We start from the raw sequence: 17,711 nt of genomic DNA on the forward strand, positions 1-17,711 counted from the left end.
TTCAGCAAAGCGTTAGTTATAGAATCAATTATTATATGTGCGATGCATTCCTTAAATGTTTATGTAACAGTGCAAACTGCAGTGTGTATGAGGGTCCTGTGTTGGTCTGTGTTTGCAGGAAGTAGGTTTGGTAGGGGAGAAAGAAAGGGGGGGAGACAGGGTGACATCAGACCTTACGTGTGGTTACACCTAGTGACGCACTCGTGATGATTACAACTGCAATTGTGAGGTGTCATCAATAATGCATACACCCATGGGAGAATACATGAAGATGAATTGAACTTTAAATATTTAAACTATAAAATCACAGGTTGAAAAATAATAGCAGGCAGAAAAACGACTTGTGTCTGTCGGTATGTATGGAACTACTTTTAAACTTCATCGTGGGTCGTATTTCCCTCGTTATGAGATTCCAGTTTTCGCCGTTGGACAGGAATTTTAAGACATGAATACATCTAGTTACAACTGAAAAACAAAAACTTGAAAACTGTGGCCACTTACCTTGGATGTCATCGGTTGGATGGACATGGTGCTTGGAGAGCGCTGGAGCTGCGAGTCGCTCTCCATCTCATTGTTCTCAGTCATCATTGATATCGTGAGTCGTGCAACCAACAAACCAATGAAAAACACTTTACTTCCTTAAATTGTGTCCATACGGTGAGAAATGTCCAGTTATAGCCATACAAAAGGTTGACAGGGTGAGACGCATCCACATCACAGAGATTTGCGTGCGCTGCGAGGCGGACGCCCAATAGCCATGCCACGCTCTTCAAGCGCAAATTAAGATATTAGGTTTATAAACGGCTTCTAAAAACACACACTCTCGACAACAGCTGTTTAAATGTTGCTCCATACAAGGACATTGATTTAAGGAATCTTGAGCCTTGTGTATTGGCAACTGTGTCGCCTTTGGATGCGCGTCAGAAAGCTCCAAAGTGGCACAAATCCGTCCTTCAGTAAAAATCAAAAAAGGTCAAAATCAGCATAATAACAATGTAGAAATGTCAGCTTAACATTAGAGCCAACCAAAGTCTGTACAGTGGAAGCCACTGGTTTGGTGTACATCCAAAAGCGAAATGAGCCCCTCTCGGCTGCACAGACTTAAATTTAAGCGCACTGCGAGGCACGCCTTCTCGTGCGTCTGAGGCACACGATTGGGGCAATTTTTACAACTCTGCCAGGATGCATTTAGACTTAATCAAACTTCACGGTGGTGGGCGGGGGCTTATTTTACAACCAAACATAGCTCACCAGCTCACAATCTGAAAACAGAAAAGTATTCTCTCTGTGGTGTGATTATTGGATTTTACAACGACAGGATGTTCCGTGCCCTTGTACCACCATTTTCAGACTTAGTCTTACAGGGTGGATGATTAATTGCACAGTTAGCCAACCTAGGTGTTATCAGAAAACTACTGTGAAGGTCACAATTTGGTTTAATTAAAAAAAATAAAAATAAAAAAAATAAAAAAACACAAGTAGCCTAAACAAACGAGCAAACCCAAAGTATTGACATCAAGGTGTTATAGAAGACTCCAATAGAAAATACAATATTTTTGATACCATATGAAAACATCAAATTAATAGCAGGTATATCAGGATGTTGTTACAGAACTTGCTGCACCCTATTGTATGAACCTAATAAGAGGAGAATGTTCTGTTTCAGCCAATTAAGTTCACAAATCTGAGATAGTTTTAGCAACAGATTTACGCCATCATTTATCCCCTGTCCATTGCCACATGTCAACTGAAGCTTTAGCCGCAATGCAGGTTCTGTTCTGTTAGAGACACTTCATTCTCTGTTGGGTTGTTGTAAGCAGCAACAATAAGGCAAGTCTGGCAACAATGGTAAGTCTGATTCAAATACAATCTAATTTCCGTTTTATCAGTCTCCTGGGGAGGTTTTGTTATGGTCCTCCTTTTTTTTTAGAAGACATATAATTACACTTCAGATCAAAGAGAATGGAGCAATGGTCTGTTTTGTCACAGCTGCTGATTTTTGTTTTAATTTGAAGGGAACAAGGGGGTGATTCAATTATAGGCTAATAAATTCCATTTTAAGAGTAAGTTCTGTTCTAATACTACAATGTTCACAGTTATTCTACATGCATAGGGTGCTTCACCCCAAGCCTGACATCAGCCTGACTCGAGCTGTCACCCAAGTCTTTGCATGAAAAAGGGAAAAGACAGAAAAATAGAGCCTCTGTTATCACATTAATTATTTCTTCACTCAGTCAGGACACAGAGGATAACAGAGTCACTGCTGAAAGAACATTGTGGAAAAACAAAGGCCAAGTCAAAAGTCTTCAAGTGTATAGCAGTGTGGCTTTGCTGGCAAAAATAAACTGAAACACAATGTCTTGCTGGGGAGCTGTGCAGTGATCTGTGATCTGATCTGTCTCTGTTAAACACACAAAACACAGAACAGTTGGAAGGCATTCTGGAGGAGGGAGACACACTGCACGTACAACTTAAGTTTTCTCCCTCAGAGCCACCCTTCTTTCATCCTCCACGTGAAACCCCAGGAGCCGGAACAGCGCTGCTAAAAGTGAACATTTTAACAGACAGAAAAACACATTGATCCGCCCGGTGATTTGGAGACAGGGGACACAAGAGCAGGATGACAAGGAGTCCCAAGTGGCAGAAAACACATCCCAGTGGTGACAGCGGTCGTCATGGACAGGAGCTGCTGCTCTTTCCACTGAGATACATTGAAACGAATGGTTCATTCTATTTTTTTTCCCCCTTCAGACATGTAAGCACTCACAAATACAGATACTTGATATATTCCGTAATCTACAAAGTCTATCATGTTTGATACCACCAGAAGTTTTTGCCACTGTGTCAGAGTCATTGGAATTCAAAAGAATTGATGAAATAAGATCTGTATCAATCATCTTAAATTTTGGATTTTAATGGCCAATTTGAGCAGGAGGAATAACAACATAATGAAGTACCTTAGAGTTTATATGTTCACCTGACTTTTGTTTCAAGAAAGACCCAAAGAACTTACTTATTCTTTGTATTCATCATCATGTTTCCCTCATGCCAGTCTTAATCTTTCAAGAGATCCAGAGACTCCGCAAACCTTCCAAAGCGAGGCGTGTCCACTGATGTGTTTTGAATCTGCTTTCTTTGTTCTGTATCCGTAGAGAAAGACAACCTCACGGGCACCAACCTAAATGAAGGAAAATATGGGAAACTAACTTAAAACTAACTTCAACATGCAGAAGACAGCTGTGAAAGAGCCTAATCCAGGTGTTGTCGTCATTTGTCCAGTGATGGCCTTTGTTAAAGATGTTCTTCCCCCAATGCAAGAAAATATGTGAAGAAATACTGGTGGCTGCTTTAGTATTAAGCTCCCGTCGTTGTAAAAGTTGACTCACTCTCACGTTGCCATGGCTTAGTTGGACACTGGCATGTAACAGAGCCATCAGTAATGTAATTACATTTTCATTATTTATTTTTCTGATTTACTTTTGTAAAATCTATTAATGTATTTCACTTAAGAAGCTGGTGGATTATCCCATTTCGCTCCCTATTCAAGCAAATCTACTTGAGTGATTGAAAAGCTTACGAGCTAAAATCAGAACAGCAGTGATGGAGGAATCATCATAACTGGCTCACTGCTGCCATCTGCTGTTCCATTAGTGCTAAACCACCATTACCCATAAAACCACAGCAAGTTCAACACCAGAGAGAAAAACAGACAAGTCTTAATAATATAGGTATATATTTATTCATACGTACATATTCATTTATATCGGTTAATTGTAAAAAAAAAAAAAAAAAAAAAAAAAAAAAAAAAAAAAAAAAAAAAGAAAGAAAGAAAAAAAAAGGAAAAAAATTACAGTAATTATATTAACTACAGTCATTGTCAAAATTGTTTTTGAAATTTCTCAGGCGTCGTTTTACCATGGACTTTCACCGTTGGTTTACCTTTTGCGCTTTGTCCTAATCCCCAGCCAGACTCGAGTGTTTTGGAAGGGACTACAACAAACAAACTGGTTGAAGACTTATTATCTGGACTCTGTAAACATGGGTTAGTGTGATAGAAGGATACAGATGTATTTGATACAAGGATGAGAAATCAATGAGTTGTTTTGCTTTGTCGGGCATGTAGTGTATATTGTACCATGAAAAGACTGATGACAGGTTATTTCTTTTTTCTTTTTTTTCACATATGAAACCATCAGGAGTTGGTTGAGTATTAGAACCTGTAATCAATTTAAAGTGTTTGCTGTCAAAGCACACGTCGCCAGCCACAACAATGACTCGGCCTGTACCATCTGAAGTGTCAGAGGAATGAAAATTGTTACAACCAGATTTCTATTCTAAGTCCTTGGACTTTCCTTCTTCCTCCAGTTCATTGTGTTAACCCCGGAGCACAGTGACAGAGCACATTAGATATCTCCGCCATTTTGACTCTTAGTTGTTCTCTAATCCCCATAAAGCCTCATTCAAACAAAACAAATCAGACTGGATTACACTGGATTCATCTCAGCTTGTATTATCCGTCCTGCTGTAGCTGTCGTATCACAAACTGAATAGAGTCATCATAGAGTCTTTTGCCTCTTGGCATGCATCTTTAACCAGAACTGGGACATTTGAGAGTGATCAACATTCCACAATGGGTTTTGGCCTTGTATTTGAGCAGGGTGCATTATGGGAGGGGAGTATTTCAAAAAGCAAGGCATTAAAATCAAGATGAGGAGAGCACGCTAACGGGAGAAAAATCGGATTCTGCTGAAGTGGCACACGATGCCTGAAAAGCCATCTCCAGGACTTCTCCTTGATGGAAACATTCAATAGGAAGAACCTACATCATACATACATATCATCATAATCCTGAAATCCTCCTGAACTCACATTTAAAAAATCCAACTCAAATTTTTACATTTATTACAATTGCACTGGTTGCCAACACTTCCCCCAGACAAAGGCTACACTCTGGACATTTAGTAACAATAAACTCTTAATAAAAACACAAACACCTTCAGATCAAAACTGAGGACTGGACGAGGACTCAAACTCAACTTGGAGACAGTGAACTTGTGACTTCAAACACAAAGCAGGCGCAATCCAAACCACACCAAAACAGAAATGCAAAAGAAGAGAAAACAGTGGAGATCCAGGAGGAATCAGACAGAAAAGCAGAAAAGGACACATTAATAAAAATGAACGCGGAAGAAAGAGAGACACAGAGTAAAGCAGGTGCAAGTGCAGGGGAAGGTAATCCATAAGAAAAGGCTTCAATACTTCATAGGGCAGGGGGGCCGAAGTCCATGGCAGCCCACCGTTGCGACAAAAATCATTCCATCATATCTGTCAGCAGGCCAGAGTGTGTGCTCAAGATTCAAGATCCAGTTGACTTCCTCTTACAATGACTTCACCAGTCGGATCTGGTCTTTACCTCCAGCAGTGGAACTGGTCCCAGACAGACGGAGGAAGCCAAAGATGGCAGGGTGCAGCACTCTGTCACTCTATCCCCCTGCAAGGCCTCAAAAGGAGTTGAGGAGTCGCTGATGCCACTCAGACATTGGACACGCCCTCTCATCGCTGTACATGATTCACCGGATCCTTGTCAGCAGAACCCTTACCGATGTGAAGACGAGTGACTTAATGAAATCAAACCAACTGTAAAATAATTATTATTACTTTGATTGTTTTTAGTTGGCTTTTTCTTTCCATTGTCTTGATCTGACAGCAAAGATTCATGTAGTGATGTCAGACTTTCTTCTTTTTCTGTCAAATGAGGTTGTTTTTTTTTTCATAACTTTACTGTTTCGAGCTTTAGCAGGCCGGCTTCAGTTCCTCTGTCAGACTCCAGATAAAGAACCGGCTCAGTTTGACTGTCCAAAGCTCCAGCACGTACTTTATCAAGCATGTATGCTATTTTGTTATTCCCTCAGGAAAATCCATCAACAGCAGTCTTATATATCGTCCTCTGTTGCTTCGCTGGCTTTGACTCTAGGACTCCACAGTCCTTATATATTTACAGTTAAACTTTAAAAAACTAGAGGTGTCACATGCAACATTTGGCATCTTCTCCAGCCCCCACTTGTAAGTTTTACTTGGTGTCCATTTTTTAAAAAAATATTAAACTTTGTCTTTTTTTTTCCTCAGTATATCGCAGCTTCTGATTGTAACAGAGAGACGGAGGGAGGTGAGGGTACAGGTGTTGCAAGCTCAGTGTATGCATGTAAGTGAAGTCTTCAGTGCCAGTCTTAGATTTAAGGATAGGGCTGTCTTTGTAAAGTGTCTCATCATTGCTTAACTGGAAGTGCAAAAAAAGGTGCAAGTCTACTTCAAAAATAAAAAATAACAAAATCAGAAAAATATGCTTCCTGCTGCTTTTTATGTGTGTGTTTGGGGTGTTGAAAGTTTACTTTCTGCGATGCTTCCCCTTTTTGAAATGAACAGCCTGCAGAACAAAGCTAACAGAGGTCTAGAGTGCAGTTCTGGTCTGGAGGTAGCTGTTAACTGACCTTAGACACTGAGGGAAGTACGTGTGAGAAGTTAAGAAGGATTTCTTAACCTCTTCAGTATGAATGGAATCTGTCTCAAAGTGCTTAAAGAGTAAAGAGTATAACTCCCACTAAAATATGAAGCGGTTGGTTTTTATGTTGAAGTCTTGTTTTGTAATCCTTTGAACTAATCTTTTGAACTTCACTCAATGAAGAGTAAAATCCCTTAACAGTGGCGATCACATTTGATTTCTACATAACCCTCTTTGTAATACTGGCTAGTCCTCTGAACACCGAGCAGGAATGTCCAGACATTCTTCTTAATATGTGCATGTGTCTGCATTTCAGCTTGTGTAAAAGCTTGTTGTGTACCTCGCGGTGGCCATTTCTGTGAAGGTTTTGGGGAAAGTTACCAGAGGTCCTGTAGAGTTATTTGGCTCTCTCCCTCTCTCTGCAGCTCCAAAGGGGGGGGGGGGGCACGGACACACAAGCATGTACTTTTTTCGACAGAGGGGGCCAGGAAGGGGACAGCAGGTCAGGGTTCAAGTGACGGGCTGTGGGGAGTGTGTACTAGGGACACAGGGTGAAGAAAGGGGGGGTTGTTGTCTTTACATCATAACAGGACACAGCAGCGACAAAACCTCTGACGGCTGCCCCCAACTGAGGGGGGCGGAGTGATGGGAGCGAAGTATGCATGCACTTTGATGTTGGGCAGATGGGTCTGTGGAGGGACAAGAAGAAACAGATGGAATTATGTTAGGAGATAATACGAATACTAGGAAACCTGTATTAAGTAGCTGTCACATTAGTATTTATGTTAAGGGCTCGAAATTAACTTTTTTGCTCCCCAGCCGCTGTGGCGAGTGGTCTTCCAAAGTGACTAGCCATTCAACAATTTAACTAGCCACAATTTTGTTGTTTTAAATTCTGAAAGTTTAATATGCCATGCTAAAATGTACTGGAACTTTAGCTTTAGCTTTACAACCCTTAGAAATGTCAAAGACCGCTGAACACACCTAAACCTCGAACTGACCGCCACTTTTTTCGTGTTTACTCTTTCTTTGTCTCGTCTTCCTTTTCAGTGTCATCGTCCGCTTTTCTTTTGTGTGTTGCCTGCTCTCCGGGTTTTGTTGCACTCTTTTATGCACAGGACAGGACCTACAGTGACGTTGGTCACTAGCGTGCTAGCGCAAGGAAATAGGCTTCAGGGATGGACCAATGAGCAAACACTGTGTGCAGGTAATGCTCATAGGAGTTGTAGTCTCATAGTGTCACGTGGCATTTACTTTAAAAATGACATTCTTTTCTAGACAACAATTTTAAAAATGTATATAAAATTTAAAAATGTATATTAAAAAAATCAACCTGAGCAAGTGGCAAATGGGAGTGACTGTGTTACCAACACTGCTGAAATCTACCTGAAATATTCTGACTGATTAGATTTACTGAATTGATCATTACCAAAACTGAAGACAGGCTTGAAATCTTACTCAACTAAGAAATGATCTCTGTGGACAATCATTTATGTCAAAGTTTAGTCACACATACGTTTTGATATGGGCTGTCAAACAATTACATTTTTAACAGCGATAAAAGCTGAAAATCATTTATTGTTATGTATTATTGTATTGTCTTAAGCTACGGGTACTTTACTTCCTGTTTGGATACAAACCCGCTTTTATTTTAGAAGAAAATTAGAAACCTCTGGTAAGATGGAAGGTTACAACATAATAACCACTGAAAGAAACTAGTTACACTTTGAAAAGTCAATGAAAAAAGTTATTATATATGATTGACTCGTCAAATTTCTAAGTGAAATAAGCTATTCAAAGGTGCAGTGGTGGCGTTCTTTTCCATCACCATGGCTACAGGGAGACGCTGCTGTCTGTGCGGTCGCTTTGCTATGGTGCCTTCAGGGACAAAATAGCACACAATTGATGTGATTAAAAAAAATGAATGGATTAATTTCAGACCTTAATCACATCACGATTAACGCTTTACTGCTGACAGCGCAAGTGATGACTCATCACTTCTTGTGGGTCCAGCGGTGACTCCAAAATGACTGAGAATATTTGTGCTTAACTTCAGCCTCCTTCATCGTCTTCAGAAGTTAACTGTGTAACCGCAGAGTGTGTCGTTCTGCTTATCATACTGCACTAAAACACTTCTTCCCCTTCTGGAGACTGGAACACTACACATGAGGATAATGCTCAGGGAAACTGCTGTTGGTTAAGAGCTAAACTGCACCAGCCTTTGCTCTTACATAAATATTACAAGACAGCATTGAGCAATCACTGGCACACGAAACAAACTGCCGCTGCTGCTTTGATCCACCGTCTTTAAGTGGACCTGAGGTTCAGTTGAAATAACACAGACCTCACAGAAAAAGCTGTTTCTTCACACACATCTGACATAAAATGCTGTCAACTATCTAAGAACCTCGCTTTCCCTGATCAGAGTTTGTATTAACTGGAGACTTTGGAAGACTTTTTTTTTTTTTTTACCTTTTCTGTTGCATTAGTGGTTATTTTTCTTTCACCTTAAAATTGAGAAACCTTTGATAGAAATGTATTATCTCATCAGAACTGATACATGGCGCTTTAGGAGTTAAAGAAAAACAGGGTACTTTAAGAGGAACCCAATGTTTGGAAGGGGTTTAACATAACACTGTGATCTGTAGTATGACAGTGTTGACTGCTACAATTGGAACATTGATAACACATAAGAATTGCACCAAAGTAGCATATTTTATGTTCCAACAATGGACGTTTACAGTAGATTCTACATATGAATCAGAGATGAGTCACTGTTGTTCGCCCACACGACTCACCCGTAGTCTCTTGATGCCTGCGCGTGTAATCTGCTGGCAGTCGTAGAGCTCAATGCGATCCAGACTATGGCAGCTCTTCAGGTGCTCCAGTGAAGCGTCTGTGATCAGGGGGCAGTTATCCAGCTCTATCACCTCCAGACGGTCGTGAGCACAGGGGCCGCTGCCGAGGTGTCTGATGCCATCATCAGTAATCAGCTCACAGTGAGACAGACTCTACGGGAATACAGTGTAACAACACAACGCTCCTTTACTTAACCGTCTGCTTCAATGAACTGTGATTTGTTGCTTGCAAACGCTGTTGATGACCCTTAATAATGTTTAAGTGACAGGCACGCACTCACCAGGACTTGCAAACGAGGGCAGTGGATAGACAGCTGAATGAGGGTTCCATCTGTGATCTGTTGCAAAATGTCAAAAACACAAAAATGTAACACCTGCCGACTCCAAACCAAAAACAAATTATTTTTGTATCTCTGACTAGTTATTCACCTGAACGCATTCCTCTAAATCCATCTTCTCGAGTTCATGACAATTCTGCAGCAAGAAAAGAGGCACTTAATAGGGAGAACTGTCCTCCTCTAAATGGAGGTTTGGGGAGACTTTTTTTTTTAAGACAAGCTTTAAAACATCTGAATCTGTAAGCAAAGAATGCAACTGTCAGATGTCGACTTACTCTTGCTAGTGTAGTGAAGCCCACGTCTGTAAGCTGAGAGCAGCGGGCCACTTCTAATATTCTGAGGGGACAAAGAAAGGAGCAGAGAGTTTAACAATGACATCACTATCAGTCTGTCACTATTTGGGACTTGATTTGAATCTAAGGAGGAAGGTTTGAGATAAGGCTTTATTTAATCTTCTTTACAGTCGTCTTCACCGAAGGATGCGATAATAAATCAAATATTATTATATAAAGGCATTTGAATCCTTCCACGCAAACCATTTATCTGAAAATTGTCTTTAAAAAATCCCCACCTCCAAAATGAATCATAAGGTGGATAAACGCTCAAAGTTAAGTTGGCAAAACGAAATGATTTTACGAGTAATTCCCAAACTAATTACAACCTTTTTTCAACTGTGCATCACTTTCTAGGAAGTGATGCACAGTTTAGTTCAGAGTGAGTGTATTGTGTCTGTGAAGGTGTGTAAACTCACCTGAGGCGAGGGCAGTTTTGGCCAAGCGCGTGCAGGATGGCGTCTGTGATATTGGCACAGCCGGACACACACAGAGACTGCAGGCGGTGACAACCCCTGCAAATTGTGATGAGGCCCTCGTCTGTGATCTGCTGCTCGCAGAGAGAGAGAGAGAGAGAGAGAGAGAGAGAGAGAGAGAGAGAGAGAGAGAGAGAGAGAGAGAGAGAGAGAGAGAGAGAGAGAGAGAGGAGGGAGTTTGTGTGGAGTCGTAAGAGGTCCATGTGCATTGTGAGATGTTAAAACATGCCATATTTTACTGTTCTCAAATGTAGCTTAGCACAAAGAGCAGTAAATGCATTGGCCAAAAGGAATTCATGTACCTACTAATCATACAGAAGAGGAGAACAATTTCTGGTCTAGCTCTGTTAATCGTACTTACTGAGCACGTCTGCAGGTTGAGAGTGACCAGCTCTGGACAGTGAGCCCCAATATGCTTCAGAGCCTCATCCTCTAACTTTGGAAGGGATGGACAAAGAAAAGACGTCAAACTACGCTCATTACATCTTCAATAATAATAATATTTGTACTTTTTGACCCGTTAAGCATTATTGCACAGACTATCCTGACTTTCACTGACAGAAAGAATTGTTCAGCACATTAGAAACACTTCCAGATGCAACATAATACAATTCAATAGCACCAAAAACTACTACTAGGTTTAGTGGACATCTTTGTTACTGATGCCCATGATTTGCATTTATCTGTAAATTCTCCTTTTGTCTTTTCACACTGTACTTTTGACAGCTGGTAGAACAATTTATGGCACTTTTTAAATGCTTACATTTTCTGTGAACAGCGTTTGGCATAAAAAAAATCGTCTGTTGCACGGGAAGTCACGCATTTTTATTTTTTTTAGCAGTTGCAGCAACTGTTTACTTCAGAATGAAAATAAGAGGAACTTGGTAGTTGGTATGCCCGTGATCACCAATGTGATGAAACATACAAGAAAACAGAGCCACCTACGAAAGTGGAATGTTGAGCAGTAAGACCAGTGAATCTAAGTAGCCTACAAGGGAATCAAAAAATGAGATCTACCAAACAAGTTGCTCTCATAAATTCAGACTGAATTAAGCCTTCGCTAAAAGACCCATCAACCATACCTGTGTGCATCCCTTGAGAAAAAGGCCTTTAAGTCCAGGGCATGAACGAACCAGGGCCTGAATGCCATCTTTTGTGACCTGATCACACCAGGAGATGTTGAGCTGCTCCAGCAGGGGACAACCCTCACTGACAGGAGGAAATTAAAAAAGGACAAATGAGTGTTGGGGGGAAAAAAGCAAGACAATAACACAGCAATAGGGAGGTGGGGGGGAGATGTCTAATGGAACATACAGCAGCCAAGATACTGAAATTTCAAATGTTTAATGGTGGGGAATTAACAGACGCTGCCCTTTATGTTGTGCAAATCATAAAGAAGTATTAAGCAGAACATTGAGCCAACATACCTGAGGGCTTTGAGTGACAGGTTTGTGATAGAGGTACAGGAGGCGAGGTCCAGGTGCTTCAGCTTTGGACAGAACTTACTGAGGCTATTACACGTGCTGAGATGAGAGAGAAACAACAAGAACTTTAACTAAGGAGAAACAGTGTCCTCTTGTATTTGCATGAAGAAACAATGCACATACCTGTCTGTGATCTTGGTGCAGCCGTTTAGACTGAGCAGCTCAATATTCCTGCAGTTCTGTGAGAAAGTTCTACGGCAGAAAAACAACGTTAATGAGAATGCAGTCAAACTGAACCTGCTAGTTCTACTTCTCCTGGGTCTGCAGTAGAATGGCTGACAGGCTCTTAGAAACTCACCTCAGGGCGCTGTCACCCACACCCAGGCAACCCCGCAGACTCAGCTTCCTAAGGAACCCTCCACACCGCTTTGAGATGTTCTCCACCACCCGGCCCTGCAACAAAAACAACCACTCAGCTTGCTGGATTTGCTCCTCTGCCTCCATATAATGTCAGGTAAAGAGTGAAGGTTCAAGGGAAAGGTAAACAGCACATATTGAAGCTACAGGTATGAGTAAAGTAGATCCAGATTAGTCCTCACCTCAATGTCCCTCTGAAAGTCAAAGAGGTCGATTCGTTGCCAGTTGCTGCCATCCAAGGCCAGAACATTCCAGGACTAAGAGCAGGGAGGGAGAAACAGACGTTTAGGGTCGCGACCTCTTTACGTCAAACAAAATCCACATGGAGAACACATAATCAAAACACGCAAAGACAAACAGGAACGGCTACTCACACATGCATACACACACCTTGAGAACACAGACTCACCCGTGAGACCTGGGCACAGCGACAGAGTGTCACCACATCCAGAAAGGAGAAGATTCTGGAAGAAAGACAGGGACGGTTCAGAGACCCTGATCCTCGCTACCAGAAGCTTTCTCTTTAAACTAGACTCTGTTCTCGGCTTATTGTCTCCCTGCATCTGCTTTCTCCTCACAGCACATGGGTGTGAGCAAATCAGCTAATTTTGTCTTTGACTGCTGTTTGCGGGATATATGTTTACTTAAAGTGGGGTTGTGGAGAAAGAAGACACAAAATCTTTTTTTAAAGGAATAAAGCTAGAAACTTACCATATTACAGTTAATGCAGCAAAACAAAGTTGTTAGAACTGAAGTAGGCATGCAGCAGGTCCTAGCACAGCCTGACAGCCACACAAATCAGGGTGCTGAACCCATCCCGACTGCCCGACTGAGTCAGCAACCACAGCACAGGCAACTTGGCTAACAAGGCTGAGGCTTGAGTTATGGCCTTCATTTTCTGTTAGCGCAGGGGCTTCTGAGGTTTCTTTTTAACCTCAAATCAATTTGATTGCTTCATAGCCTGGAGCGTCTATATTTAATTACAGTTGTTGGGAAGAAGGCATCCTGGTGGGTTAATTAAGCTGAATGTTTGCATAAGGGCAAGTGAACATACAGTGGCCTTTATGATCGTGACAGTCTAAAGTGTATGTCTGTGTTTGAGGGCGGGGGTGTAGGGGAAAGAACGTGACGCAAGGCCATGTGTGCCTCTGTGTATGTTTGGACGTGCTGATCGGGAGCGAAGGCAGGGGAGTGTGGAGTAAGCAACATGCCCGTTTAGCTTTCAAAAACCCCTGCAGACAGTCTGATTGAAGTGCTCTGAAATGTCACTCACCGTAGCAACAGCTCTTTTGGCAGCTTCTTATTGATGACCGCCTCGTCGCTGTTTGTGAACATCTGAAAAGGTGCAGAGGGATAATATTAGTCCTCGCGGCCTCTTGTAACATGGCTGGGGCCCCCTCCACCCACTATCATATCTCAAGGACAGCCCCAGCATAAAAGCAAGGATCAGTGATTATAATCTCATCAGATGAGACTGATTCAATGTCAGTTCTCGGGTAAACAAAAAGGTGACCGAAGATAAAGCAAGACATGAGACTAGGTTATGTGTCTCGTGAGAAAAAAAAAATCAGCAGGATAGGACTTTGTAACGAGGCCCTCAGAACTGTGTTCTATGTTATCTTTTCTCCATGCATATTCTCTCTTAACTCACTGTGTTGTTTACACTGGTAGTTTCTACACCAGCATGTCCTGAGAGAGTACACTGTTACAATCAGTTACAATATATCTTTTGTGGCTCTCCCACGAATCACTCCAGCCTCTGCAAACAGCTAATGGATTTCCACAGGAATAATTGCACGCCATGTGAGTGCAAATTCTGGCCTATAATCCACAGAAAAAGGCCTCAGCACACAAAGAGACAATCATTGGAATTTATTAAGACCAAGCTACTTATACAACCCCCCCAGTTATGAAGGCACCCAGGGAGCCCAAAAGTGTGGAAAATCATACATTACAAAATGCAACATTTTGAGACGATACATGTTTTTTTTTTTTTTTTTTAGCATCCATGCAGTCACAGATGAATGAAGCAACATTAGGCCCAATCCTTATTCCTCCATAGATTCAGAGAGATAAATCTACACCAGAGACAGGGTAATTAAGGGGTGGGGGCTTTAGTGTGTAGATAAAAGTAAAAAATACAAACAAATGTTAAGCATCCATGATACAAAATAAATAAGATATTTATGTAATGCTTTCTAATAGAAGTAGTAATAAATGGGTCCTGACAGAGCATATCTTCTGCTACCGGGTGCCACAACTGAAACCACATTCACTATAATTTTTTATTTTTTATGGACTTATACACTTAAGCAAAATGTATTCATCAGCTCACGAAAAAAAAACTGACAGGTTTGCCTGTTTAAAAATCCAGTCAGCTCTGTGTCAAAGCCTCTCTGTGTCTCTCTGATAAACATGCATACTCTACATACACACGCACACACACACACACACAGCTGTCTATTCAGGGGCTGCCTGCCAGCACAAACGTGTAAAATTTTGAGGGAGTAAGAAGGGACAGACATTTCGCTTTTGGATTTGGGGCAAATTTACTCTGACAGCTCGCCTTCAACGGCGCAACTCTTTGGCCAAATAATCCAGAGCCATTTCCAAAGAACCAGATGCGCTTAGTCAACGGGCATACACTGTCCCCTTTTGTACTCTAACATGAAATGAACCTGATGCTGCATGAATGTGAGCATTATGTTTTCTCCACTGGTCAGCTATAGTCAGTGAAGCAGGCCTGGCAGGAGGTAAAAGCTGGGTGAGCTGTAACCTCCAGCTAGAGATCATTGTAAAGCAAAACAGTGTGATAATATCTTTAGAAAACGGTTTTATGTTGTCTACTGAAAAGACCCCATCCATACATTAAAATGAGATCAGTCGTACAATTGTTACTGCTATTTACAAAATTAACACACATTTAATTGGTAATTTAACCGAGTTTGAAATTTTCAGTCCATCCTTCGCAATAACTTCTTTTTTTCTTCTTTAGATAAACAGATTGTTTTGTCTACAGCTTTTATTAGTTGTCTCAATAAACACAATGTTGCATATTGTAGTGATGTAAACATCATTACATTTATCATTTACATATTCCTTCAGAGTAAGAAACACAACTGGGCTTTATTTATGCCTGTCATCTTTCAGAAGGCTGTAGTCTTTTGTTTAGGGCTGGTATACAACAGATCAGTATCTACTGCAGAGAAGTGAAGTCAGAGATAAAGATCGTTTCTGGCAATGCCTGCCAAAGTAAAATTCCAGCAGACCATATTCAGCTAGCATAGGGTTTTGTACATTTGCTCTATATTTTCATGACCTAAGGTAACCTTTTTACCTTTGGTCAAGAGATTTCTTTGGTTAAGCTTTGGTCATCTTATCCACTTAAGTAATAACCAATGAAAGCTGATTTCAAATTAACAACAACATTTGAAGGAGATTTCTAAGACATGGAACAAATTTTGTTATTTAAGATTAGAACATTGTCAGAATTGTTATATTAACTGGCATGAATGAAATGAGGCTTTCAATTGAAAATATATAAAAGTGTGATTATCAATCTATATCAAACAATATAGGCCTATCTTTAAATTAATATATTGTTCTTTAAAAAGATCAGAGGCTTTGTATGGTTTTTTTTTTTAATGCCACCACTTTTCATGTTTACCGATGCTTAACAAAAAGGATGATCTTAAATAATTTACACAAAAAGTTACGCAGTAGGTTCCCCAACAACAAAGTGGTGGTGACACTTCACTTTTATTCTGAAGGCTGCGTCGTGCTACTTCCGCTTTCCTCGTTTTCGTCATCCAGCCGCTTGACGGTCGTGCTCCGCCGCAGCTGTCGGGCCAGAAGGTAACGGCTGAATCTTCTGAGTCGTCAGCTGTTGCACCGTTAAAAATAAATAAAACCAGACACAAATCCCACGCTAGCAGGGGATTAAACAACACCAAGTGCTCATGCTACACAGTCCAATGTCGCTGGTCGGATTCAAAGTATTTTTTTGGACAACTTTTCACCATAATATTAAGCTGCCTGCAGCTTCGACACAGAGTTAACGCTAATGTTGCAAAACAACAACACTGTAGCCTATGCTTGTCTTCATATTGAGTCTTTTCCACCAGTAGCACACAGGTAGTAAATGTTACTTATTGCCAGCTTCGGGATTTTTGTTGAAAGTTACGTGCTAATATGAGGTGCATGAAGCAGTCACAACCAGAGGCCCCCCCAAAAGCGCAGCGGCCATGGATAGCCTGTGCAATAATACAAATGAGGCATTACAGACAACCTAACAAAAAGGTGGTATAAAATAGGACATCATATCCAAGAAGCTATAAGGACCGATAAAATAGCTAAAGCTTCTCTTGCAGTCAACAAGTTCCCCTTTTCCAGAAAATAAGATGAATGTGCGGCGGTGCTGTCCTCGGCGTGCTCTCGTTAGCCTCTTTGTTTTGACGGCGCATAGGAAACGAGGGCAATAATTTAGGAGCTTTAAAACCCCCCCTGACTTTTTTTTTTTTTGAAACTGTACGACGTGCCAAGTGAAAATGACAACTTCTGTCCATAATGTAGGAAATGCCGGGCAGGCCCTGTGCTAAATGTTGGTACAAAAACAACAGCGTTTGACCTAATCCCAAACATTGACTGCGGAAGAGAGCTACATCAACAGCCTCACCATAAGCGCAGTTTTTTAATATATACAGAGACAGTGGAGCTGTAGGCCCAGATCACAATGTTTTTAAAAAGCTACGTTAAACGTGTGTCAGTGGATGTCATCATGTCAGTAATGGTCAACTCACCTCAAACCGACTCCGCGAAACACCATTTACCTCCTTCCCCATGTCGGACGCTGGTTACCGACTCAATGAATTCGGTGTAGGCGAAGTGAAATGCAGATACGGGCCCTCTTCCGTCCGTTTCCCCTCCACGACTATCATGCTACCGTCCTCTCGGTAGCTCCTGCGCTTCGTTGTGGTTATTTTTTCCGGCCTGTAACACAAACGAGCAAGACCCCCTTTGGTTGTTTCTGATTAACATGGGCTGCTACAGTCAGCAGCAAGCCAATAAGCCAGTTGTCTTATCTGCTCGGTTCGCCCTCACCTCCTCCTCCTCCTCCTCCTCCCCCCTATACAGCTTTCCATCCGTCCACACAATAGACCCGACAGGAATAGGAACCTGGCAGCCCAAAATGGAGCTGTAAATTCACTTGGAAGTAATATGCAAAATTGCGTGAAGATGTGAATTGCCCAAACACACTTCTACTGCCCTGGCTGATTGTTTTGACTAGGCTTTAACTCACTTTGCGGTAGTATAGCCTATAGGTTAAATATCAGAGTGGGGGGGTCCACCTTTTGGGAATATGAATAA

At 41.4% G+C, this 17,711-nt stretch overlaps 2 protein-coding genes across 4 annotated transcripts in view; both read right to left on the minus strand.

Moving 5' to 3' along the window:
* Positions 1–1,084, minus strand: part of LOC132995519 (SH3 and cysteine-rich domain-containing protein 2-like) — a 191,946-nt gene extending 190,862 nt beyond the window's left edge. For all 3 annotated transcript variants that reach the window (XR_009677023.1, XM_061065532.1, XM_061065530.1), the window contains exon 1: positions 502–1,084. Coding sequence is in view for 2 of the 3 variants with exons in the window: in XM_061065532.1 (XP_060921515.1) it covers positions 502–588 (87 nt within the window). In the remaining variant the exon portion in view is untranslated. The remainder of the gene's footprint in view (positions 1–501) is intronic.
* Positions 1,085–3,716: 2,632 nt separating this feature from the next.
* fbxl20 (F-box and leucine-rich repeat protein 20) lies at positions 3,717–17,453 on the minus strand. The gene is made up of 15 exons (XM_061065360.1): positions 17,144–17,453; positions 13,618–13,679; positions 12,754–12,808; positions 12,527–12,601; positions 12,286–12,380; positions 12,111–12,179; positions 11,931–12,026; positions 11,586–11,712; positions 10,865–10,939; positions 10,447–10,577; positions 9,971–10,031; positions 9,787–9,831; positions 9,639–9,695; positions 9,298–9,510; positions 3,717–7,188 (listed from the first exon to the last, which is right to left on the minus strand). The coding sequence occupies exons 1-15, from the start codon at positions 17,183–17,185 to the stop codon at positions 7,081–7,083; spliced, it is 1,311 nt and encodes a 436-aa protein (XP_060921343.1). The 5' UTR covers positions 17,186–17,453; the 3' UTR covers positions 3,717–7,080.
* Between the last annotated feature and the right edge of the window lie 258 nt (positions 17,454–17,711).

This window comes from Labrus mixtus, chromosome 20, assembly GCF_963584025.1.
Source record: "Labrus mixtus chromosome 20, fLabMix1.1, whole genome shotgun sequence".
NCBI lineage: Eukaryota > Metazoa > Chordata > Actinopteri > Labriformes > Labridae > Labrus > Labrus mixtus.

Excerpts from the sequence above, each read along its gene's own strand:
- fbxl20 (XM_061065360.1), bottom strand. The coding sequence starts at position 17,185 with ATGGGGAAGGAGGTAAATGGTGTTTCGCGGAGTCGGTTTGAG. Across the intron at positions 12,809-13,617 it reads CCAAAAGAGCTGTTGCTACG|AATCTTCTCCTTTCTGGATG; the intron begins GTGAGTGACATT and ends TCTTTCTTCCAG. Across the intron at positions 12,602-12,753 it reads GCTGTGCCCAGGTCTCACGG|TCCTGGAATGTTCTGGCCTT; the intron begins GTGAGTCTGTGT and ends CCCTGCTCTTAG.